The 26,725-nt window shown below is 46.6% G+C and overlaps 1 protein-coding gene across 8 annotated transcripts in view; it reads left to right on the forward strand.

The window, feature by feature from the left end:
• Positions 1–25,256, forward strand: part of PRELID3A (PRELI domain containing 3A) — a 28,821-nt gene extending 3,565 nt beyond the window's left edge. For 2 of the 8 annotated variants that reach the window (XM_081262915.1, XM_081262916.1), the window contains 5 exons: positions 17,160–17,328; positions 18,165–18,254; positions 20,971–21,041; positions 21,130–21,232; positions 24,842–25,256. In XM_081262915.1, the coding sequence (XP_081119041.1) occupies positions 17,160–17,328; positions 18,165–18,254; positions 20,971–21,041; positions 21,130–21,232; positions 24,842–25,024 (616 nt within the window). In that variant the 3' untranslated portion in view covers positions 25,025–25,256. Of the gene's footprint in view, positions 1–9,225; positions 9,303–17,159; positions 17,329–18,164; positions 18,255–20,970; positions 21,042–21,129; positions 21,233–21,977; positions 22,065–23,709; positions 24,820–24,841 lie in introns of those variants that run through there. The other 6 variants (XR_014018255.1, XR_014018254.1, XR_014018256.1 and 3 more) reach the window with 6 other exon arrangements.
• The last annotated feature ends 1,469 nt before the right edge of the window (positions 25,257–26,725 follow it).

Raw genomic sequence — 26,725 nt, forward strand, 5'->3', positions numbered from 1 at the left:
GATGGAGGGTGGCAACAGGGAATTGTGAATATAATTAAGATCACCGAATTGTACACTTAAAATGGTTAAAATGACAAAGTTTATGTTATAAATTTTTACACAACAGAAAAAAATATGCTTCGAAAGAAAAGAAGGATGAACCTTGAAAAGAGTATGCTAAGTTACAGAAACCAGACAGGAAAAGCCACACAGTGCATACATGAAACATCCAGCTGGGCAACTCCATACATATAGAAGTGGATGAATAGTGGCCCAGGTCTGGTGGAGGGTTGGGGGGACATGCCAAGGGCTGGAGCTTTTTTTGTGGGGTGGTCATGAAAATTTACTGCAGAGATAGCTGCACAACTATGTGAATGAACTAAACTATTGAGTTATACAATTTTAATGGATGACTTGTATAGTGTCTGAGTTCTGTCTCATGAGAGCTACTTTTTTTTTAAAATGGGCAAAGAATCTGAGTAGATGTGTCTCCAAAAAGATATATAAATGGCCTACATAAACACATTAAAAGATGCTCAACATCAGTAGCCATCAGGGAAAAGCAAATCAAAACCACAATGAGATTCTACTTCATAATTCAGGATGTCCACAATAAAAAATAATGGAGAGTAAGGATTGTTGAGGGGGTGGGGTTTGGAACTCCCATTCAAGCAGGATCATAAAGAGCTTAGGGGAACTGGGAAGGCTGAACATGCATCCCTGTGACCTAGCACAGGCACTCTCAGTTATCTCCTGAGAGAACTGGAAACATCTGCCCACACAGGAAGCTGTCCCTGAATGTTGAGAGCAGCATTATTCGTAGTAGCTTCAAACTGGAAAGAACCCAAATGTTCATCAACCAGTAAATAGAGACATCAAATGCAGGGAATGCTTACACTGATTCATGTGAAGGTGCACACACACATGCAGCCTGAGTCTTGAGATCACACCACGTGAAAGAAGCCAGACATGAAAGGCCATTTTTATGACATGTCCAGAGCAGGCAAATCCACAGAGAAAAGAACCCAGGTACTGATTGCCAGAAGCTGGGGAAGTTTAGAGAGTGAGCGAGAATCTAACCAAGGGGACTCCCTGCAGAAGGCAGGGGGCAAGCAGCCTCTGGATGTGCTGGCTTGTGTTTGTTGACACTGTTTACTTTTTTGGAACCCTGTGAATATATCTAGTCAAATAAAATACCATAAAATCAATACTACAAGTAATTTAAAAAATTTATTTCATGCCTATCTACATTTTCCAAATATTTCATAATAAACATAAAGTAGTTCTATAATTAAGGAAAACATTTAAATATAAAAATTCTAGGATAAAGTTTTCCCATCAGTTCAGAAGAGTATGAATTTATAAAATGGAAAGTAAAAGCCCTTCAGTTTCTCATTCTTGCTCCTTAAAGTAACAGAAGCAGTTTTTTTTTTCTGTGTGTCTGCACTGTTTGAATGTATTTCCAAACACTAAAACTTATATTTACATATCTTACTTTGTGCAGGTTCATTTTTTGGTTAACATGTATCTTTGTATACTAAGAACATAGATTTCCTCCATTCTTTAATCATCTTCATTTTATTCTCTTGTAAAGCCTTAATAGTTTCCAGCTTCCAGTTTATTTCCATTTCAGATGGTACAATGTAGTGTGTGTGTGTGTGTGTGTGTGTGTGTGTGTGTGTGTGTGTGAACCTCCATCTCTTTCTCCTCTTCCTTCTCCATTTGTTCACAGGGTTGTCTGAATATTTTATTTTGTGGTATTTTTCCCCTTCTTTGTCCAGTACCCATTCAGAGGGTGTTTTTTGTTTTTTGTTTTTTTTTTTTGTTTGTTTGTTTTTTTTTAGCACAGCCACTACTTGATAAGCTTTTTTTGTTTTGGGTGCTGAGGATCTAACCAGGGATGATCTACCACTGAGCTACATCCACAGCCCCTCCACACACTTTTTAAAAAAAATTGTAGCCAGGTGCTGTGGTGCATGCTTGTAATCCCAGAGATTCAGGAGGCTGAGGCAAGAAGATCCAGAGTTCAAGGCCAATTTCTGCAACTCAGTGAGACTCTGTCTCAAAATAAAAAAATAAAAAGGCCTGGGGATGTAGCTCAGTAGTAAAGCACACCTGGGTTCAGTCCACAGTACCATTATCATCATCATCATCTCAGGGCTAGGACCCTGAGATTACTCATGCCACCTGCTCTGTATGTTTGCCCACTAGATGGCAGGAGAGGCCTGTGGCCTTTAAGACAACCACACAAACATTGCGCATTTCAAAAAACCTTGAAATTTGTTCAAAGGGTTAGTCTGAATGTTCCCCTCTCTCCTCCAATTTGTTCACAGGGTTGGTCGAATATTTTATTTTGTGGTATTTTTCCCCTTCTTTTTCTCCTCCTCCTGTTTCTCCTCTTTCTCCTCCTCTTCCTCCTCCTTCTCCTTACTTTTGCTGGAATTGTGATTGAACCCCAAGGACACTCTACCACTGAGCCACATTCCTAACCCTTCTTATTTTTATTTTAGATAAAATTTTAGGTTTTGCTAAGTTGCCCAGGCTGGCCTTCAACTTGCAATCCTCCCACTTCAGCCCCTGGAGTTGCTGGGATTGCAGGTTGGCACCACCATGCAAGGTTTGCCTTTTTTATTTTTACTTTTTAACTTCAGTTATTCTACATTGTTCACAGCTCATCCTTAACAATTTGCTGCTATGCTTTTCCTGAGGGAAAGCTGACTGGGTATTCTCCAGCTGTGCTCCTGGTTTGTGCCTCAGCTGATGGAGTCTACACAGATACAGTGTCCAGTGAATATCTTCTAGATGATAATGGAAAAAAAAAAAAAAGAATCATGACAGGGGAACTGGAGTGCTAACAACGCAAGTTGCATGGAAGACAGCAGAAGCACATTTAGAAAATTCCTTTTCACCACTTTACTTCATAGAGATCAAATATTTTTCTTAAAGTTTTGACCTCTGAAGTATACTGAAGTAATAGTGTGATAAATTTCCTAGATTTTGTGCTGGTGCTGCAACTCATTGGTAGAGTGCTCATCTAGCTTGTGGAGGCCCTGGGTTCCATCCACAGCACTGCAAGAAAAATTTAAATGTTCCTAGGTTTTTCTCAGTTGTGTTTATTATGAGAAAATGGATGATTGCTCTGGAACATCAGACAAATTTGTCATAATGCATCTTTTTTTTAGGGGGTGTGGGGTACCAGGGAATTAATTCAGGGGCACTCAGCCACTGAGTTGCATCCCCAGCTATATTTTGTAGTTATTTAGAGAAGGGTCTCAGTGAGTTGCTTAGGTCCTCACTTTTGCTGAGGCTGTCTTTGAACTCGGGATCCTCCTGCCCCAGCCTCCCAAGCCACTGGGATTACAGGCGTGTGCCCCCATGCCTCCCTGGTGTGAGGCATCTTTTGAGTATGCTATGGCAATGGCAGAAGCAATGTGAGAAAGAACCAGTTGCCTTTCTCCATGGCATTGTCCAAGTTCTACAGAAACTCCAGACTGGAACAAGTACCTGTTGGCACAGCTAAGACAGGTCTGCAGGTCCAGTGTGGCTGCCTATAGCCTGCTTCCTTGGCTGCTGTCTAGATGGCAGGTGCTGCTCTGTCCAGAACTGTTCCATAAAGCTGTGGGGTGCTCATTGAGTCTGTCTACAACACCCTGAGCCAGTCTTGTCTTGGCTGGAGGACTTCCAGGAAACCTGAATCTTGTTTCATTGACCTTGAGTTTTAAACAGCATATGTGTTTTTAAGTTGTGGGTGGCTGAGGCTCTCACCCTTCTCCCCACAAACCTAGCAGCCTACCTGGCTCCTCTGGGATGAACGAGGCAACGAGTGGATGAATTGAACCCTGAGACTCCTTGAAGGATTCTTGACAGGTGCAGAGTCAAGGAGAGATTTTTGGCTTGTTTTTTTTTAAGTTGGAAAGACTTGGTCATATTGATAATCAGGGTGAGGTGTGGGTGGTGGAAGACAGAGAGTTCCAGAACAGAAGACCATGCAGGAGGGTCCAGGGTGGGGGGAGTGTAGAGGAGCCTGGACCTCCCCCTTGGCAGGAAGGGCTAGATTTTAGCAGCCCTGTGGATTGGCATACCCTGGTCCCACACTATGCTGGAATGGAACTAGTGACCATGTGAGGTCCACTCAACCCTGTTAAACAGAGATTAACCTGCTTGCAGTCACATGTGAACGGGGCTAGCATCTGGTAGGCTCACTCCAGCCTTGGCCTCTAGCCACCCCAAGCCAATATACAGCTCTGACTCTGTCAGATGCTGCACCTATCCATGCCTGGGTCTTTAACTGTACAAGCCCTGGAACTATGAGCAACTAATTTCTGTTTTTTCCAATGCCCAATTTGTGTATTTTGTTATGGGACTAGGACAGAAGTACCTCAGTATGTCTGTAAGAATCACTTCTTTATTCTTTCCTTCTTGGTGTTGATTTTATCCTTCTGCTGATAGCAAGGAGACTGCACAATTCCAGATGTTAAATAATAGAAGTTTTCTTAGGACTTGATTTTTGGACCAAAGAGCTCTGTCCCCCTCCCCCCACCTCCCCTTGCACAGCTTCTCAGCAGATTCTTTGTCTTTCTGGCCAGTGCCAGGTCATATGTGGCTCCTTACCATGTTTTGATCCCCAGTACTGAAATGAGGGTGGTTGAGAGTAAGAGATGTGGGTACCCAAATAAGACAAGGTTTATTAAGAAGAGCATCCCCAAAATGTGATGTTAGAATTTGAGATCTTCAAATTGCTACATAAAAACATAAAGGTTGTCCATATTAATGGGGTGCTGCGCAATGTTTCAATACACATATCCATTGTGTAATGTTTAAATCAGAATAAACATATCTATCTCTGCTGGTGGAAAATGCAAAACTCAGCAAGGTCCAGGAAGTGGACCTGGTGGGGCACAGGTGACAGAAGTGATGTGCAGATAAAGAACTGGAATTAGAAATATCTGCAGGTTACAAGCCTCAGCTTCTGGATGGGTTGTCCATGTGGATATTGAATGCACCCAGAATTCCGGCAAGAGATGGAGGTGTAGCAAGAATCAGGGGCTATGGAGAAATTGTAGGTGACAGTGACAACAGTTAAGGAGGGCAAGGAGCCCTTTTTCTTCTCCCCAAACCGGGTTGATTATGAGCACCTTCCTTGTGTGCAGGTCTTATCCCACTGCCCAGGTGCAGGTGGGTATTCACTGCTCGCTTGTCCTGGGGCTCCAATCTCCACTGTTCTCCCTGCTCCCTGGATTCCCTTTACTTCTGTGTTTTTCTTCTTGGCTGCACACTTGCATCCCCTGGGGAGATTCTACTTTCTTGATGTCCAGGTCACACTGTCCAGGTACCGTCAAAAAATAATCCAGAGTGGGAGGTTCAGGCCTAGCAGCTGCTCTGATAATTATTCACTTCTGTGCAGCCTGGTTTACCAACTGCTCTGCCTACCCCATCCCTGCCTTCACATCTTAAGAGGTAGCTGCAGCAGGTAGCTCCCTTTCATTGAAGAAACCTCTGTTGAGCCCTTTTCCCTCCATATACTGGGAATACAAAGGTGAGAAGCACATGCATGCCCACCCACCAAGACACTCAGCTAGGGGACAATAGGTGCTGGGGCAGAGGTCTTCAGGGACTCTGAGCATCCAGGAGTTGATCTTTACCCTGCACTGGGGGAAAGGAAGTCAAGGCTTTGCTCATCTTCATCTCCATTAGACCCCACAGCCAGCCAAGCCCACTTCCTGTATCCAGCCTGGGTTTGGAGCTGTTTTTCCTCAGTCACCACCAACTCTAAAATCTGTCAAAGCTCCATGAAGAGGGAGCAAGCCCTTTGTGTGATGGCTCCTGTACCCCTATCTAGCCTCAGTTCTTGCCACATGTCCTGCAGTGGACTGTACAGTCCAGCCTTCGTGACTTAAAGTTCTCTGAAAGTGTCTCACCCCTCACACCCTTGGGCCTTTGCACATTCTGCTCTCTTGCCCTAGAAGATGCTTCCAGGACAATTTGGAGGAGAGCACCTGGGTGGAGGAAATAGTATGATGAACAGATACCTGGGACAGGACAATGGCTGTGCATGGAAAACCCTGTCACCCAAGGATGGACAGTCACTGTATCTTGGACTGCAATGCCCTTTAGCATCAGTTTCTCCCAGAGAGCTTGTTAAACCACAAACTCCTGGTCCCAAAATGCTGTGCTGCCAGGGGCCTGAGATGGGGCTCAAGAATTGACCTATCAGACTTCCAGGTAGACCACTTGTGGAACAGTGTGAAGGCAGTAAGAGATGTGGCTAGAAAGGGGGGACTTTGGCAGAGAACAAAGATATCATCAGTATAGCACAGCAGGAATGTGACTTTTGCTTCTTTCCTTACTGTGCACTTACTATGTTTCGGACTCCAGAAATACCAAAAAGAAAATGATATAATTTCCAATCTCAAAGTTTTTCACACCAGTAAAAGGAGGAAAGTAAGTCAAAGCATAGCTTTCTGCCTTTAGTTAAAATGGTGAATATTTATTATGGTTGGTTAGTATCCTCTTCAGATTTGAGCAATCAAGGAGGCAGAACGACATTTGGGTTCTGCTCTTCTTGCTTTCTAACTGCAGATTTTATGTCCCATGAGTATGTTCTTTAGTTCCCTGGCCAGTAAAATTAGGGTGGTGACATATTATGCATCCAAAGGGTTGTTTTGCATATTGAACAGTTTCTGGTCCATAGCAAGGGCACAACCAACAATTGAAGTTACAATTATGATCATGCAAAGAACTCAGCCTCCAGGTTTGGGGTATCTTTCTAGGAAATAATTCCTGACAGATGGGATTCATTGATGAGGATGGTTGCAGTGTCTTCTGTTCAGAATACTTAGGAAATAAAAGGCTAAGGAATAGTTAGGTCTCTGGCTAGTATGAGCTAGTGGCAGTAGGCCTGGATGATCTAAAAATATCAGTTAACAGGGATATCCATGCACCACTCATTTAATCCTCACAACAGACTAGTGTGAGTGGTTAATTACTCTCCTGATTTTACAGGTAAGGAAACAAGTTAGATGAGTCTATTCCCACTCCTGGGGCAAAATACATAGTAAGACCAAGCTTTGGAGTCAGTCAGATGTGGCCATGAGTTCCGTGGCAGCCAATTACCGGTGTGTCCTGGAACACATGTGACATCTCCACATCTTCATAAGTGCAGTACCTGAGCAGTGCACAGCATGCAGAATACATACAGCAAGGGACCTACTCACAGCTGCTTGTCACAATATGCAACAGAATCAGGGCCACTCTGAATGGATTGGGCTGGCAATGAAAAAAAACACACAAACACAGAAAGTACCTTTTTTTGGGTTCAGGATGGCTCTTCACTCTCGAGAATTAAGCTCCCATGCTGGAGGGCAAGGATAGCAAGGGAGGCAAGAGGCAAGAGGCAGGCAAGAGAGCGAGTACACCTGAAAACACCCTATTTATTGGGGAGAAGGCATTCAGACTATATTCCATCCATATAAGGCAAGAGATTGGATTTCGGAGGATAGAATCTTGCTTGGTGATGTCTTGTGGTCAGCAGTTTGATGACATCTTGAAGAGTCACACCCCTCTCAGGGGTTGTGTGGGATCATAGGCAGTGAAAGAGAAAGGGCACACATACCTCAAACAGCCCAATCACTCAGAAATGTCAGCCTAGTTCCATCATATACTCAAATGTGCATAGCTCACACACACACAGCCCATGGCTGGACAGTGACAGTTGCCAATCACTGTGGCATGGTGTGAAGGGTGAATCCTGAAAATCTGAGTTCTTCGGTAGTTTATCCCCAAGCTTACAATCTCGGAAGAGTTGTAAAACCTTCTTGAACCCATTTGCTCATTTGTAAAATGGGTAGAATAATACCAACTGAAGGGAACTGTAGTATAAAGATACAGATGTTAAGGTCACAGTAGATCGTGGAGCCAGGGTCCTAACCTGGGTCTTTATGCTGTCCACTGTCTGCTTTTTCCACTTCCCTGACTCACACAAAAATGTTCCTCCTGGCCACAACCTGCCCCTGCTCCAGGGGTTTAGAGTCAGTAATGACCTTGACAATGGGCCTGCTCTACACATCTACCCTGGAGAGGGTTTCCCTCTTCTTCAAACCAGCATCTTACAACTTTGAACTTGGACTTCTGTTGACAGTTTTCCCTTGGGGAAAAAGGGAAACAGACTCTCCTTTTCCTTAGAAAATTTACCCCAGAACACTTGTAATTGTAAATTTACATCTTATTGAGATGTAGGTACATGTTTTTTAAGAGTTAAAAAGGCCTGTTTGCGTATTTACAACCTGGAACACTTTTTTTTTTTTTTCTGGAGGGATTTGGGAATCATCTTCTAGAAATATTATCTTTGAGGAGGAAGTATCCCTATCCTCCAAGGAGGGCTGGGGCCCAATTTTCAGGGAGCACCAGGCTTCAAGTTGCAAACCTATCTCCTGTCTTAAATATATACATTTATTTCTGTTTTGGATGAAGGAAATTGGTAAACACAAGTGCCACATTAATTACCAGGGGACTTTAGGATGAACACTGTGACAGATGCTGTTAAGTCCTCTTCCTCCAGGACCATTCATGCAAATATACATGAGTTTGTTGAGGCAGGCCCCCTAATGGCTGTAGTTATGCTCCCCAGCTGCCTGCAGGCTGTGTTGTTTTTAGTGTGTAGCCAAGGCTGAGAACCAGCTATGTTATGGTTAATCAAGGCCAGAAACACTGTGACTCAGCATTGAGTCAAGGTCATAAACATTAACTTATGAAAATGTGGCTGGCGGGGAGATGGGGGTTTGGCTAAAGACTATGGCCAGCTCCAAAGAAAGGATGACCAGTATTCCCACAGAGCCCCGCAACTTCTTTCAATTGCCCAGTCCTCGGACCCTGGGTTCAGAACCTTCCCAGCCGTTTGAAAAAGAATGGGCATTCTGTCTTTGCAGTCTCCTCCCAGGTTGCCTGTAATGCGCATTGCCTTTGGATTTCAAGCTTACTCAATACCCAGCTCTCCTGGAAGTATCTTGCGGGGTTGGCAGGTTTTGTTTTCCGCTGTAATTCCCCCCCCCCCCACTCCCGCCATAGAAACAAGGGCTTTTGGATAGGGCTTTGGGAGAATTCGGACAACCTGCAGGAGCCTGGCCCTGGCATTTCCAGAGTGCGAGTACCGCCCGCAGCCTCGCGCATCCCTATTTTTAGCGGCAGGGACCTCGCGGTCACGTGACTGGAGCGTTTCCTAGCACCGCCGCGTTCCCGCCCCCGCCGCGCTGGGCGTGCAGCATCACTGAGTGCGGAGTAGCGGGGCCAGCGGCTATGAAGGTCTGGAGCTCCGAGCACGTGTTCGGGTGAGGCGGGGCTGCGGGCCGAGGAGGGTCTGCAGCGACCCCGGCTCCCGCCCTGGGCATCCGCTAAGGACAGGCGCCCTCCTCTCCCCGGCGTAGCTGGGCGGAGTCCGGCGGAGCCTGGCCTGCGGCAGCTGGGCTGGGCGCTGCGCGGGGCTGCGGGCAGGGGCGGCAATCCTGGGGCGAGAGCCCGGCCACCGGACGCAGGCCTCACCCGGTGCTTGCAGGCCTGATGGTAGCGCCGTGGCTCCCCGTGCGGGAAGGCGGACGCAGCGCCCTAGCTCTCGGGTGCGGCGGGGGCGAGGTCCCAGGCAGTGATTCTGCAGAGCCAGCTCGGGCTTTGCCGAGATTGTGCAGAGCAGGCATCTTCAACATGCAGCACTTCTTAGGAGGGGCCCAGGGGCCTCGGGCCCCTGAGGAAGCTGGGCTGGAGGAAGGCACCTGGGGACCGCAGCTCTGAGCTTACTTGTAGGCAGGGAAGCCTCTGGCAGTCTAGGAGCTACTGGAAAGTGCCCTCTTGACCTGAGTGGTGGCCTTCTCCAAGTCACTGATCCGAAGGCATTTGTAATGTCTTTTAAAGGAACAAGATTTTTAAATTCCCCGACCCCACTTAGAGAAGACTTTTGTTTTTGTGTGAGAGATTATTGCTTGAAATTGAATTGTCATTCTGTCCTTTGTACATGTAAAGTCATACTAAATATTTACCAAGTACCTTGAAAACCTCTGAAACTTTTTTTTAATTAAATCTTTAGATTTGATAGGATATATTATTTTGCACAGCTTGCTGCATTTCTCCGGCTGTTTTCCCAGGGGTGTGGGTGAGTCATTCTCCTCTGGATGCAGAGGGAGAGGTTGAATTCGGTACATAATGGGGTAATGGGGATCAGTTGCCTTGTGGGCCTGTTAAGAAGGACCACCCTAGTGGGTCTTGAAATGTTGGCTGACCAGCGTCAGCTGTGAAAAGTCACTTTTGAAATTTTTGACAATTTTTGTAGCTGCCAGTCATTTAAATTTTTTTTTTTTTTCCGAACTGGGAATTGAAGCCAGCAATGTTCTACCACTGAGCCACACCCCCAGCACTTTTAATTTTTTATCTTGAGACAGGGTCTCACTAAGTTGCTTAGGCTGGCTGAACTTGTTCCTGCCAAATCAGGATTGTAGGTGTGAGCCACAATGCCTGGGCCCACTTAATTTTTAAGCTTTATTAAATATAATTTACATATCATTCGACTCCTATCTATAATATAAGTCACCTGTTTTAAATAGTACAATTTCAGTTTCTTTCTTTTGTTTGTTTGTTTGATGTTGGGGATTGAACACAAGGCCTTGTGTATGGGAGGCAAGCACTCTACCAGCTGAACTATATCCCCAGCCCTCCATAATTTCAGTATTTACAGAAAATTTAAATTTTTAGTAAGTTGTACAACCATCACCATCATCCTGCAGACCCAGTCATCTCTCCTCACTGCTCTCCCCAAAGGCAGAAGAGATGATGGGTTTGGTGGAATCCTTGCTCTGGTGTGTGTGCCAAAGTCCAGTTGACTACATGTATGTACACGTATGTACATGGACACAGAACATACACATTCATTTTTTGGAAATAGATATCAATGGCATCACCTTGGACAGATCATTTGGCATTTTTTCTTCTCAACAGTAGGTTTTTAAGATCTGTCCATATTGATATCTATGTGATCTGATATTGGTATCAATAGATACCTATATCAATATGGATAGATATATACCTATCTAAGTACACATATAGGTGTGCGTGTGTGTGTGTGTATGTATGTATATAGATGTATAAATGTATGTATGGATTGATTATAATAGCTGTATAATATTCCATTATATGAATGCCACATTTGTCCTTTGTCTTCTTGAAGGGACATTAAATTTTCCCCTTACAAAGCTTACTGCAGTAGTCAGCCCTATGTCAAGGGCCCATTTAAGCCACTAGATCTCAGCTGTTCAACCCTAGGACCACTTTACAATTTTGGAGACCCCTAATAATTTTGTTTATATGTCTATCGACATCAACCATATTAAAAAAATAATTTAAAAATATTAATTCATATAATGAACAGTAACAGACTTATTGCACTAACATAACATTTAAAAAAAACTACATTTTTCAAAAACTGGCAGGAAGAGTGGCATTTTTAACACAATATTTGCAAGTCTGGATTAGCAGAAGGTAGCTTGATTCTTAACCTGCTTCTGTGTTTCGTGTTGTGCGGTTTTGTTTTGGTTGGAGTGTGTGGATGAACACCAGCCTTACACAGGTATGTAGTTGGTAATTTGTGGCTTTTCCTTGCTGCTATGGCAGAACAAATGGTGACTTATTAAAAATTGTTACAAAATAAAATCTGAAACAAAACCATAGTGAGCAGAGGAAACAGCTCCATTCCATTCCAACCTCAGAACTGCCTGTGAGTGGGCCTTTCACCTGGGTGTGATTTAGTGACATTTGCACTGGTTGTTGGAACGCAGTGTTCACCTGTGTTGCAGAATGCTGCAGTCAACGTGCTCAAGGCAAGTTTCCCAGAATCCAGTTTTTGTCAAATTCTATCTTTGACAACAAATACTACCACTGTTTGTCTTAAAAGAACAGGCTCGGTTTATTAATTTTCTAGAACAGTCTGCCAGATCCCAAGTTGGAATAAGCAGTACCCTTTTCTTCAGTTCTACTTATGTCTGTGTTAAGTTCTGGGCTCATCATGTTGTAATTAATGGAATTATGTGCATAATTAATGGAATTATGTGTGCGGTTTATCCAGATACAGGCTTGGGTGGTGATTTGGTCTCCATGATGGCCAGGGAGCTTGGTCTGCTGCAGAAGGCCTCTGGTGCACTTCCTGTTGCCTCACACAGAACAGCACAGAGGGGTGTACATAGGGATTAAGTGGCAGTAGATTTAGTCGTTCTATCATTTCACCACAGATGTCCCTAAGAGGAGCTGGCATTGTTTCTCTGAGTGTGCAGTGTTGAGCAACTCAGTGGCTGGGCTGTGGTTTAGAGTCCTGCCTTGACCACTGGTGATTGTCCGGCACTTTCCCTCCATTGCTTTTGAAACATCAGTTTAAACGTCAGTATGGTGAAGGCCAGTAATGTCTCAGCAGTGCTGTGATAGTCATTTCCTAAAAGGGTCCTGGAGCCCAGGCTGTGGCCTGTCCTAAGAGCCTTTGGGCAGTAGGATGTAACTGACCTTTTTGTATTATTTGTGGCTACCTACTTTTTTAAAAAAAGTTTTATTATGGAAATTTCAGAAATATATAAAATTAGACTGGAGTGCTGAGTACTGATGCCATCTCCTAGATTGTCCTCTGGAAGCCTCTCGGGTTTCACCTGTGTCCCCACTCTCTGCCCCTACACCTGGGTGATTTTTGGCAAATTCTAGAGTGATGGAATTTTTTCTTCATGTAACACCCCAGCTGTTCCTAGAGAGAGCAGCCCCAGTGTGGAAGCCAGGATTGTCCTTACACCTTCCCTGGATTAGCCACGCTGGCACAGGTGATGCCTGGTGTCTTTCTCATCCTGGGGGGCATGTGAAAGTACAACTGCATGGGGGACCCATCCCTAGGTGGGAGGCAGCAGAGTCCTCCCTCCCTTTGGGGATAGGGTTCGCATTCCCACCATTGTCTAGTGTATAGCTGGAACTGCTCCTTCTAAAAGTAAACTTCAACAAATTCCTCATCTTCCTAAACCTGGAGGTGGGAGTGTGTTGGCATGCCTGTCACCAACCTTTCCAGATGAGTCACTTCTGTGACTGCTGTGCCCACCAGCACTCTGTGTCTATCATGCTCTTTCCATCCCTTGCTCATGCTAGACTGGAGCTTTGCCAGTTGAATGGGTATCAGACTGTTGACCCAACAGGAGTGCTACTGACTTGCTGCTTAGATCTTATAAAGATGTTATGGTTATTGTACCCTTTTCTTCAGTTTTACTTATGTCTATGTTAACTTCTTGGCTCATCATGCTGTAATTAATGGAATTATGTGCATATTTTAAGCAGGTTATATTATGTTTAAATCATCAACCAAAAAGATGCAAAAGTTTTATATAAAAGAACCATCTGTGATAAGTAATGCAAATTTGGGCTGGGGTTGTGGCTCAGAGGGAGAGTGCTTGCCTTGCATGCATGAGGCACTGGGTTCGATTCTCAGCACCACATAAAAATAAAGCAAAGATATTGTGTCCACCTATAACTAAAAAAAATTTACAAAAATAAGTAATGCAAATTATCTGTTTGCATTTAGATCATTTTAGGCTTTATATTGGAAGATATAGTCATTCTGCTTAAAGTAATGACTTTTATGGAACTCAAACCAGAAGTCCATGGGTTGTTTATGGAGAAGGCCTTTCTTGTGATTAGGACCCTTTCTGCTTTTCAGGCATCTAGATTCTCTTTCCTTACCTAGATCTAGGGTTGAGTGTGTCTGTGCTTGGCTCTCAGGATGCTCTAGAGAGATTGAGACCAGCCAGTTCTCTGTGCCCCCAGCCCTTTATGTTAAAGCCAGTGGCTGCATTAACCTAGTGACAAGATTCTGTGGTTTGAAAACTGAGCCTATGCAGTTCCTTGTTAAAGAGAGGATTCTAGGGCTGGGGATGTGGCTCAAGCGGTAGCGCACTCGCCTGGCATGCGTGCGGCCCAGGTTCGATCCTCAGCACCACATACCAACAAAGATGTTGTGTCCGCCGAGAACTAAAAAATAAATATTAAAAATTCTCTCTCTCTCTCCTCTCTCCTCTCTCACTCTCTCTTAAAAAAAAAAAGGATTCTAGATTGGGTCCTCACAATTTATAGGCTACTGAATGCCATAGAAATAGGATAGGGATCTGGGAAACCTGGTTTTAATCAGGCCTGCTGCAGACTTTTTGGCCTATACAACAAGAGTTGTATGAGAATAAAGTAAATTAATGGCCAGTTATATTAAAAACGACATCAGATCTGGAACAAAACTTTAATATGGTCATAATTTCTGATATTGGATTTATTACTTCCATTTCTAGAACTTTATCCTAAAAAAAGTTAGATATATTAGAAGACTACCTCCTATACATATCTACACTCTTCACTTCTGTCCTGACTGAATAATGCAAAATTGGTAGCAGTCAAAATAAGTTACCCTAAGAGACTGGTTGAATATTCATAGGATGACCTATTATACAGCTGTTAAAAGTCATATTTTTGAAAGAAGATTTGTGATACAGGAAAATTTATCAGTTATAAAAAGTGCTCAATAAACTCTTATTGAGTATAATCCCAGTAAGTTTTTCTTTTTTTTTCTTCTTTCTTTCTTTCTTTTTTTTTTTTTTTTTGTACTGGGCTTGAATTCATGGGCACTTAGCCACTGAGTCACATCGGCAGCCCTATTTTGTACTTTATTTAGAGACAGGGTCTCACTGAGTTGTTTAGCACCTCGCTGTTGCTGAGGTTAGCCTTGAACTTGAGATCTTTCTATCTCAGCCTCCCCAGCTGCTAGGATTACAGGCGTGCGCCACCATGCCTGGCAAATCTTTCTTTTTTGATGCTGGGATCATCAGTTAAATTTTTAAAAAGATGAGTGTGTATGCACACATGCATTGTGTGTGCATGTGTGTGTACCTGTGTATGGGTGTGTGCATGCACCTAGGGCTTAGGCAGGGTCCAAGCTTGCTGTTCACAGTTGCCTGGGTGCATCTGGAGAGAGATGGCATTGTGGAGGTACATTCTCTTTGCAGGCATCCTTGGGAGCACATCCAGGATAGGTTGGCAGACTTGACAGCAGCCCCTCAGGATTCTGGGGGAAGGTGCATGCCCATTATAGGGTGGTGACCCTTCTGGTTGGCTCCATCAGATGGGCCTGAGGCCTGTGAGTTCAGAAAAGCAGTGGCAGTGGTGTACCTGGTTTGGGGCTTGTCTGATGGCAGGAGACAGACCAGGGGGAAAAGTATTTACTTTTCTCAGTTGCAGGGCTCGGGGTCAGAGAGGGAAGTGGTGTCCTGCAGGGGAAGCTTTACAAAGAGCTTGAGGACACCTGGGGCCCCCACAGGCTCTGGGAATGTGGTAGGATTGTGAGCCTGTATGAGCAGGGGGGAGCACGGTGGAAGGTGACCTTTATATGGTCACTGTACCTGTGGCCTACCATCTTCCCAGACTGGCTAACCTCCAGGAAGCCAAGGTGTTTGTGCTGATGGAAGGGGCAGATGCATGTTAGAATGTTGCCATGGTTATTGTTGGAGAGGGCACCTTGTAGAAGCTTTTAAATTTCTTCACACTTCTCTTTATTTTTAAAAATTTGAACACATTTTTACAATAACAGTGGCTGCTTGGGGTTGGGTTCGGTGGTGTTGGCCTGTAATCCCAGTGGCTAGGAAGACTGAGATAGGAGGGTTGCGAGTTCAAAGCCAGCCTCACCAAAAAAATTGAGGTGCTAAGCAACTCAGTGAGACTGTGTCTCTAAATAAAATACAAAATAGGGATGGGGATGTGGCTCAGTGGTTGAGTAACCCTGAGTTCAATCCCCAGTACCAAAAAAAAAAAAAAAAAAAAAAAAAAGTGGCTGCTTGGTCATATACCATTTAGAAGCTGGAACAAAGCAGAGCTGCTCCTCAGGACGTGGGGTCATGTCCTAATTAGACACATCATAGGTGACAATGATTGCCAGTTGAAAATACATCCAGTATGCCTACCCTACTCCATACCATGGTCTAGCTGCCTAAAATGTACTCAGAATAGTTGCCTTAGCCTACACCTGGGCAAAACCATCCAACACAAACCCATTTTATGATGAATATCAGAAAACACGAGCACTAAGTGTCTCACGTAACTTTATGGATACTGTACTGTAAGTCAAAACTAGAATGAATGGATATGCATTTGTACCTTCGTGAAATTGAAAAACTCCTAAATCCAGCTATGGTAAGTGGGGGATTTCTGTAGTTGATTTTTGATAGCACTTGTTTGGCTGGGAGCAGTAGCCTGCTCAGGATGCATATAAGACAGGTGTGTTATTTATTATTATTATTATTATTATTATTTTTTGTACTGGGGATCGAACTCAGGCGCACCCGACCACTGAGCCACATCCCCTGCCCTATTTTGTATTTTATTTAGAGACAAGGTTTCACTGAGTTGCTTAATGCCTCACTTTTACTGAGGCTGGCTTTGAATTTGCCATCCTCCTGCTTCAGCCTCCCAAGCAGCTGGGATTACAGGCATTTGCCACTGCCCCGGCAAGTTGTGTTATTTATTCTACAATAATATTCTTAGCTACCAGATGTCCAGGTGGTCATGTAGGACCCCAAGGCCAACTGGAAGTTAGAGTCCAGCTTGTATTCACTGTGGCAACCAGGCAGGAAGGCACACCCTGGTGCTGGCTGCCTAGGGTTCTCTGTCCCCATGGAGCAGCACCAGGGAGGGCCACATGTCATAGAGATGGGAGCATTTACTCACTGCAGGGACACCTCTTGCCAACAGTATTTTGCCTCCCTGAGTACAGAGCAAGGCCTGAGAGAGGAAACAGCCTGGGTCAGAGGAAGAAAACCCTGCAGCCCAGGGCCCACCATGTGGCAACTGGGTTAGGGATGCAGGTGTGTGGGGGCCTGGTGCCAAGGGTAGCTTACTGTGGCATGCCAGGCTGGGTGTGGGAACTGCTCTGCCCCAGAGCCCACCAGCAGCAAGGCTCACAGAATCCAGGGTTGGGCCTGGAGTAGATTCTCTGCATAGATTAGTTTGGCTAAAGCGTTGAACCCCCAGGAAGGAGCACTGCATTGCCGCCCATCCCCTGTAGATGCAGCATCCTGGCTCCGGTGCCGCTCTGCGGCCCAGCGTCCCCAGGTTGCGACTTCTCTGGCTGACTGTGTTTCTCCCGCCAGCCACCCGTGGGACACGGTGATCAAGGCAGCCATGCGGAAGTACCCGAACCCGATGAACCCGTGCGTGGTAGGCGTGGACGTGCTGGAGCGCCGAGTGGATGGCCATGGGCGGCTGCACAGCCTCCGCCTGCTCAGCACCGAGTGGGGGCTGCCCAGCCTCGTGCGCGCGGTGAGCGCCCGCCCGGCCACCGCGTCTTGGGGCCACCGCGTCCTGGCTGCGGGGCCCCTGCGCCCTTCTCTGCCCCACCCTGCTTGCCCCATTGGGCGCAATAGCTTCATCTGCTTCTTCTGCTGGGCTGCCTGCCGAGATGCCGAGGTGCACACGCAGCTCAGGCTATCGGCTCTCAGTCCTGGAGGCCAGAGCCCCAAGTCAAGGTGTCCGCAGGCGGGCTTCCTCCAGGGCCTCTGCGCCCCCTACCTACATGTTGACTGTTTCCTGGGAAGGACACCACTCATCCTGGAATAGCGCCCACCCATAGGACCCCATTTTTACTTAATGAGGTCTAGCAACCCGTCCTACTCACAATCTGAGGTCCTGTGGGTTGAGGCTTCAAAATATGGATTTAGAGGGGACACAATTCAGCAGATAACTGGAAGAGTTGCTCTGGAGGTCACTAAATGAGTAAATCTGGCCCCTTGTTGCTACTGGCTCTCTCAGAGATTCTTCCATGAGGGTTTGTACACCACATTGGATCTGACATCCCTCGTGCCTGACCCTCCCACAGAATTCATCCCAGAGGCCTTCCCCGCAGAGGGGCCTTCTGGGCCACTTTGGTCCCCATCACCCTACTTTTTTGTCAAAGCATTAGTTACTGTCATGCACTCAAGCTCTGAACTCATTTAGTTTTTTCAACATCTGTCACCTATGGGAATGGAAGTGTCCTGAAGACTAGATTTTTTCTGTTGTGTCCGTTTCCCAGTCACATCATTGTCTAGTAAATAGGTGAATTAATTAGCAAATGGAATTCTAGCATGTTACTATACTAGTTTCATTTTGTTTTTTAGATTTTGGGGACCAGTAGGACTTTGACATACATCAAAGAGCATTCTGTTGTGGATCCAGTGGAAAAGAAAATGGAACTTTGTTCCAGCAATGTAAGCAATGGCCTAGGAGAGCTCTGGTGCTTAGCCGTGTCCTGGTGATGGTGCGTAGCGCCTTCATTTAATCTTACTTCCAGCTTGGCTCTGGCCTCAGTGAGCACTGAATTTCATAGGAAGTTCAAATTTATTTGAGTTTTTAAATTTGCTTTTTATTCTAATATAATAAAGACAGGTGTGGTGGCATATACCTGTAATCTCAGCTGCTTGGGAGGCTGAGGCAGGAGGATTGCAAGTTTGAGACCTGTATCAACAACTTAGGGAGTCCTTCAGCAACCTAGTGAGACCCTGTCTCAAAATAAAAAATAAAGCACTGGAAGTGTGGTTCAATGGTAAAGTGCACTGGGCTCAATTCTCAGTTAAAAAAAAAAAAATTAAAAGACAAAAACAAATATAATAAGCATGTAGAAAAATGCACATTTCCAATTAAGGGAACCAAGTCTGTGAGCTGTTTGTTGCTCCATGGTGTGATTATGGAAGACGACAGTGGACTGTATATTTCAGAAAAGCCAGAAGAAAGACTGTGTGCTGTAAACACAAAGGGTAACACCACTGGAGGAGACACTGTGCCAACCTGATGTAGGCCTCTCACAGTGTGTGCATGTGTTGTATATGACATGCCAGCCCATGAAGATGCACAGTATTCATGTGTCACTTAAGAGGGATAAGACAAACAAGGCCCATGTTGATGACTGTCACCACATGAACACACTGGCTGGCAGATGAGGTGACAGGACACAACTAGGGCAACAAAGAGAGACCTGGTCTCAAACAACAAACAACAAACACTGTCTTGATTCCTAGAAGCAGATGTCACTTTTAGTGGTTTTTCAATTATTTTTATTTATGTGGTACTGGGCTTGAACCCAGGGGTGCTCTACCACGAAGCTACATCCTCGTCCTTTTTAATTTTTATGAGAAAGGATCTTACTCAGTGGCCCGGGTAGCTTTGACCTTGTGATCTTCCTGCCTCTGCCTCCAGGTCACTGGGAGTATAGATGTGTGTCACCGAGCCTATTTTGTTTTGTTTTTACAGTGCTGGGGATTGAACCCAGGGCCTTGTGCATGCCAGGCAAGAACTCTGCCACTGTGCCACACCTTCAGCCCTACTGGTCATGCTGAAAGCCATGTTCTCTCTTCACTCCTCTTTTACTACTTTTAATTAAAATTGTGTAGATGGTATTGAGCTGATGCAGTTTCAAAGAGCATGTTGGGGAAAATGCACAGGATGGGAAAATGCACAGGATAAGAAAATGGCTCATTTTACAAATATCACTTATTCTTAGTAACCACAGAAATGAGCCATTCTGGGAAAAATCCCATCCCAGTACTCCTCTGTGGAGCTTTACTTCTCCATCATCCCCCTCTTCTGGTTTGCCTGCTTTGTCCCTTGGGAATCACTCATTGATTGGTTCCATTAACCACAGTCTGCTGTCTGCCAGGCATCATGCTAGGGGCAGGGAATGCAAGACAGATACTCCTGCCCTCGCTGGTGTACCACCCCACGTGCAGCGTGACCAACTGTGCAGGTGTGTAAACAGTAAGGGCAAAAGCCCCCGATGGGGCCATGAGGGAACCTTGTAGGGGAGCTAAGGGGAGGCTGGGGCTTGAAGACTGCAGGAATTTCCCAGACAGACTAGCAGGTGTACCCTAGTATCAGAACACAGATGGGCCGGGCAGGCAGAGTCTGGCTAGCTGTGGAGGAATAGGGAAAGTACAGGATTTTAGTGAAATTATTACATGAGCAGAAAATAAGTGTTTATCACTGCTGAAGGGTTATCTTGCTTTTGACAACTTTTTTTTTTTTTTTTAATTTTTAAATGGCCTTGCTGGGCACAGTGGTACATTCATGAAATCCTAGCTTCTTCAGAGTAGGGAGGATTAAGAATTGCTAGAGGCCAGGCGATGGAGACCAACCCAGGCAACAAAGAGAGACCTGGTCTCAAACAACAAACAAAGGTTTTGTGTTGGAACTAGCTCTTGGAGAAGAGGGTTCTATACTAGGTTGCTGAAGGACTCCCTAAGTTGCCTCTCCTGCATAAAAATTCCAGCACTTCCTGGTTCTGGGTGGGAGCCAACTGGCCACATGTGGCTATTTGAACAAATTAATTGGAATGAATGAAATTAAATCCCATACTTCAGTCAAACTAGCCACATTCTAGGTGTTCATTCACTTCATGTGTCTGCAGCCACCACGTCAGGGAGTACTGTCAGCTCCTGTGAACAGTGCTGTGCTGGAGCACCAGTTCTCCAATAGGCCTCAGCAGAAAAGCTAGCTGAATGAGGCACTTGGCTGTTTACAGGAAGTGATGTTGAGGAGACAAGGCCTCCACAGTCTTTATGTGGCTACTGGGGTCTGTCCCATGTAGTCCCAGGAGCCAGGGCCTCAAGACCTGGTTCTGGTGCAAGGGGGCAGAGAGCTTGCTATTGTTCACATGGGCACTGTCCTTTCCTGTAACTGCTGGTGCATCTGATAGCTTGGAAGTACCCTGGAGGCCAGAGCACTGGCACAGAAGAGATGCCAGCTTGCCCACAGGAAGAGCTGAAATATGGTGTCCCTAGAACATGATGTGGTTGGGCCTTTGGTGCCTATGTGTTTGCTTTGGCTCTGTTCAGTGTTAATTTTGGGGTGGAAGAATATGGGCAGATGGTTTGGGAAGAAGTACAAGAGAAATAGAACTTAAAGCTATATATTTTTTTTTTCTTTTTGAAGATCACACTCACAAATTTGGTGTCAGTGAATGAGAGGTTGGTGTACACACCTCACCCGGAGAACCCTGGAAAGTGAGCCTTCTCATCCTGGGATTTGCACGTAGAATAGCAGAGGTGGGGGAGCTCCCTTTTCCACTTCTTCACCTATTCTCTCCCGCAGGACTGTGCTCACACAGGAAGCCATCATCACCGTGAAGGGGATTAACCTTGGCAGCTACCTGGAAAGTCTCATGGCAAACACGATATCATCCAATGCCAAGAAGGTTTGTACCAGTGTGGGGCTCTGTTTGTGGTCTGAATATTAAGTGCCAAGTGAAGCAGGAGACATTTTTAGTGCTATAAGTCCTCCTAGGTGCTGGGGCTCTCCATCAGTAGCTGAGCTTATAATTCCACAGCATTTCCCACAGTTACATTCAAAACCAGTGGCATTGGAAGGCTGGACAGGGCCTGAAGGGCAAAATGTATATGGCCAGGGGAGCCATAGGGCTACTCTCCTTAGTAGGGAAAGTAAGGGGCAGACCTGGAGTATAAACCCAGCCAGGGCAGCTACCCCTGCAGAGAGCCCAAATTCTGGAGGTTCTGCAAAAGCAAACAAGCCCACCACATGACACTAGGAAATGGTGTGCTCTGACGCTGTCAGGCAGCATGTTCTGTACAACAGGCACCAGGTGCTGTGCTTGAGTGCCCCAAGCTGTGGTGCCCACTAGCAGGATTTGGGAGTGAGCTATGTGGAGGTCTCCATCTGTGCCCAGGGGCTGGGGTAGAGGCAGAGATCAACCTGGGAGTCCAGATGTCCTTCCCCTCCATCAGATTGGTGGAATGAGCTTGGAAGTTGGGAAGGGAGAAGTTCCTCAAGTTAAAGGTGGTTCTTGCCAGAGCAGGGCCTTTGCTTTCCACCTTGGCTCACTTCACGGCTCGTGTCTTCCCCGGGTCCATTCCTCCCACCCTGGCTTTTCCATTTTCATTTTCTGAATCAGTTGGGCTGTCCTTCCTTTCCTTCTGTTACAGAGCTGGGGCCTTCTGAGAAACTGAGGCAATATGAAGACCCCCTGCCCCCAAGCCCTGATTCTTGCAATCAAGTCAGAAAGATTTCAGGCATGTCACTTAGAGTGACAGAAATGAGTTTATTGAAGGAATAGGGAAAGGGAAAGGGAACACTCTCAAGGGAGAGAGTGGGTCCTTGGAGAGGAGAGGGGCAACATGCCTCTCCTGCATTCATTTTATTGGGGATCCCAGAGAAGTTTCCAATGTTCCACCCAGGTCCACCTCTTGACCTTTGAATGACAGCAGGGTAACATCAGACTTCCAAGTATTCACTGCCATGGCAACTCTAGGTCACCTTGGCCCATGCTGATTGGTTCTAACTGGATCCTTAATCATACATTCTTATAGATTTTATTGTTAGGAGGAATTATCCTTATATCCTGGAGTTTCAGGATCTGGTTATTACCAATAATAATGTCTGGGTGCCTCTGATGAACATTATTTTGGGCTTGGATTTCTTATGCAGATAATAAGTAGTTTCCTGAGGAATGTGACATAGTCTGTCCTCTTAGACCAGCGAGGATGCATGTAAATTGCTTCTTGGAAAAGAAAGCATGTGGGGGTCAGTGCAGTGGGCCCATTTTATAGAATTGTTCTCTTGACCTCATGTTCCCTCCATCCTCACCTGTCTGTCCTCTGACATTTCCATGCTTAAGTCACCAATTGGTGAAACCACATTTGGCCTGCATTTTAACTAGTTGCAAATAGAAGAACCTGCCTACCCTATTATTATTTTTTAAAAGAAAAATTAGATTTGAGGCAGGCTCTGCTGTACCCACCTGTAGTCCCAGGAACTCAGGAGGCTGAGGCAGGAGGATGTCAAGTTGGAGGCCACCTGGGCAACTTTGTAAGACCCTGTCTAAAACAATAAGAGGGGCTGGGGCTGTAGCTCAGTATAAGAGACCCTGGGTTCAGTCACCAATACCACCCCCATCAAAAAAAGAAAAGTCCAGATTTGAGAACTGTAGGCAGTTACTTTGCTCTACTCAGGGGAGGTGGGGTAAGAAACGTGTGGAGTTCTCATGGAGGATATGCCCCTCAACTTCTTGTCCTCAGGTGCTTGGCTTCAGAAGTCGACTGGAACAAAATATTCCAGGAGGGTGGGGACAGGGGCTGCCCAGTGATGTAAACCCCTCTCAGAGCTTCCTGGAGAGCAAGCAGGGTGAAGGCAGAGGAGCCACATTGGCTTTCTTTTACTTCACTTCCTAAGAGGTGGAATGTGAAAGGCTTAAGGAGTCACTGCCTGTACCTAGGAGGAAAGGAATCATCTTCTCTGCTGGAACTGCCTTTTGCCAGCCAGGAGGCAGATGGGCTAGTCTTTCCATATGGCTAGGAACAGCTGGTAGCCTTGTGTAGATGGGGTGGGGGTGGGGTACAGGTAGGCCTGTGGCTGGTTCCGCCCTGGCCTCTAGGCAGCAGGCTCAGGGTTGGGACTTGGGACATCAAGGTTGCATTCGCAAACCTCTGGGGGAATGAGGACCTTCTGTGTTATACTAAGGGGGTGCCAAGGCTGGGAAAGCTGGAGCGAGGGTGTCAATTTACTAAGATGGTAGAGAAAACATTTCGGCTGATTTTGAGCTTGAGGGCGATGCTGGAAAGGTCGCTGCTGTGTCTTCAACACAGTGTCGCCCCTCTCCTGCTGCCCGCGCAGGCCCGCAGCCGAACTCACAGTGGACCTTGTTCTGTATTGCTGCAGGGGTGGGCTGCTATTGAGTGGATAATCGAACATTCTGAAAGTGCTGTGAGCTAACAGGCGTGGACCTGCACCTCGGGATACACGGTGGTCACTGCAGTGCTCGTGATCCTGGTACAGACGTTTGGCGTTTCGTTAACTGCGTGCATGGGACGTGTGCCAGAGGATGCTCAGGAGCCCGCTGCGCTCCCCTCCGGGCCTGTGCTTCTCAGTGTCCGCCCCCAGGTTGAACCCTGCAACCCCACTGCTTTGCACTTCCTTGCTTCATGCAGGATGTGTTTTCCGGGGACACTTGAGCTGCTGTCCTCTGGTGCCTGCAGGTTCCTCCTGCAATGTGTGGCTAGTGAAGAACCCTCCTTGGGTAGGTCAAGATGGGCTTAAAGGCTCTTCTGAGGCAAAGAGATTTCATCTGGGGTAAAATTTGTTCTCTTTTTTTTTGGAGCTGGGGATGGATCCTAGGGTCTCACACTTCTACTCCTGAGCTCCATCCCCACCCCACACATAGTCTGTCACCTGCCAGAGCCAGTGCTCAGCTCCTGCCTGCTTCTCTTCAGTGGCAGAACCATCCCTGGCATGTCTGAGAGTGTCACAAGCATTGCTTGATTTGTGCCCATGAAATTGATACTGGGTGCCCAGCATCCTTGGCCACCTCTCACTTAGGAAAGGAGACCAGAGCCCTGCCTCCCTTTGTCCAGGGACTCCTCATGCTCCTGGTCCCCGTCAGGCTGCTGGGCTGTGCTGCTCTGGGCCCAGCTCCCCACTGTCTGTCCATCTGTCTGTCTCCAGCCTGCCTGCTCTCGTTTGGCCGTCCTTCAGCCAATAAGCTGCCTGGTCCTGGTGTCTTTAAGAACTAGTTGCTGATTTTGCCTCAGTCACTGAAGCTGCAGTTTGCCAGTGACCTTGACCTTGAATCCAAGGCTGAGAGCTGCTACAGTCTTTCCTCTTCCCTGGTGGCACTGAGCTGAGCACTCTCAGGGAGGTTACCAGGCTGGTGTTACAGTGTGTGTGTGTGTGTGTGTGTGTGTGTGTGTGTGTGTTTGAGAGAGAGAGAGAGAGAGAGCATTGATGTGAGTCATGGCTCCTCAGGTTCTGTTTCCTCCAAAGCCAGAGCTAACCTGCCTCCATCTTCAACCAGATACCTGACCCAAAAACTCCAAGAAGACAGGAAGGAAGAGAAAGAAGATGGAGAAAGGCGAGCTGGATGTGGCTCCCACCTGTCTGGAGGGGAACCTGCTGGCACGGAAGCCCTGGTGACCTTGGAGCAGCCCTCAGCGTGCAGGCTGCGGTCATGGGCATGCGGAGGCTGCAGGAGTGCTAGAACCCCAGTGCTAGTCCACACCATGTCACCACTGTGCCCTGGGCCTGTTCTGGGCCTTTGCTGCCTTTCCCTGGCACGGCCTCCAGCGCTTTTCTGCCAGTGCTGGGACCTTGCTGCGAGAGCTCCTTCTTATGTCCCCACTGAGCCCTGTCCCTCTGCAGAGCTGACACTGTCCCTGCCCTCCACCTGCATGTGCCCTCCATGTTTCACAGATACAGTCTCTGATCCGGAAGCTTCCTTCTGCCCCAGGTCCCCTCTGCACCCCTTGGCAGGGAGTCGCTTCACACTGATGGGAGCTGAGCCCTGGGAGCACTGGACTTGCTGTGGGGTCCTGTGGTCTGGTGGGTTTGTGGTCAATTACCAGATGTCTTTTCTCTGGAGTGGTTTGACTTCTGAGAGACTCCCCTGCTCCTGGGGAGGGGAGGAACACAGTGGCCTCCCACTTCCTATAGACTGGGCAGCAATTCCTCGAGCCTGGCACTGCCCTCTTGGGACACCTGGGGTGTGGGACCTGCTGGGCTCTCACTGGTGGCTTTGGGCCCTGCCCGGGCTGGACTGTCCCTGCCTACATCACCAGCCCCAGCTCTGCTCTCCCACTATAACTGATGGCCTCAGGGTGCCAACACCTCCAAGTTTTTGAAGTTTGTTTTCCTGGTTTTCTCCTCATAGTTTCATGGACATTTCAGGGATCAGGGCAAAAGGCTTTTTCTCAATGTTTTGAAATGAAAGTTTAAAACAATACTAGTTAAAAAAAAAAAAAAGTCAAAGCAACCCATATTTAATTGGTTAGAAGAAAAGCACAGGACTGTGTTGAACAGAGTCCTCAGCTCTCCCTCTGCAGGTGAACTCCCCCCACCCTGTTCTCACAGACCCTTCCAGAAATTCTCTGTGCCTGTGAAAGGCCACATGTGGGGTTTGATCTTTCCCTTCTTTCATTAAACTTAGATAGGATCGTGCTGTGTGTACTGTTTTGTAACTGTTTTGTAACTGTCTTTTTTTCCTACCTTTTTTTTGGGGGGGTTAGGGGGGTTGAACTCGGGGCACTCAACTACAGAGCCACATCCCCAGCCCTATTTTGTATTTTATTTAGAGGTCTCACTGAGTTGTTCAGCGCCTTGCTTTTTGCTGAGGCTGGCTTTGAGCTCCCAGTCCTCCTGTCTTGGCCTCCTGAGCTGTCGGGATTACAGGTGTGCGCCACTATGCCTGGCTTTTTTTTTCTCCTTTTTAAACATTATCTTGAAGGTCCTTTGGAGGATTCCCCCTGGAGGATTCGCTGCATGCACCCAGCCCCTAATCCCTGGGGCCCCGAGGGCCACATTCACTGGCTCTGCTGTGCCTAGTCCACTGGTGGGTGAGGAGGGACCATCTCTGGGTCACTGTACCCCACTCTTTCCAGTGCAGCCTCTTGTTCCCAGGTTTCAGGATGACTCTGTCACTTCACAGGGTCATTGTCTAAGCGTGTCACCTTGGGAGTTGTGTTCTGGCCCTCACAGCATGTGAGGCTGTGATTTGGAAAGCATGTGCCGAAGACAGCTTCTCTGATCTGTGCAGCGGTGAGGCCTCAGAGGTCCCTGGTGTTTTGGAGTAAGATGGCATTTTTAGTGTGAGGGCTGTTGTAAATGTCAGTCAACTGATTCTGCCCAACTTCTGGCAGCTTGAGGGAGGTAAAAACAAGCCCCTGCATGCACTGAATTCTCAGTC

This window comes from Spermophilus citellus, assembly GCF_964194105.1.
Source record: "Spermophilus citellus genome assembly, chromosome: 12".
NCBI lineage: Eukaryota > Metazoa > Chordata > Mammalia > Rodentia > Sciuridae > Spermophilus > Spermophilus citellus.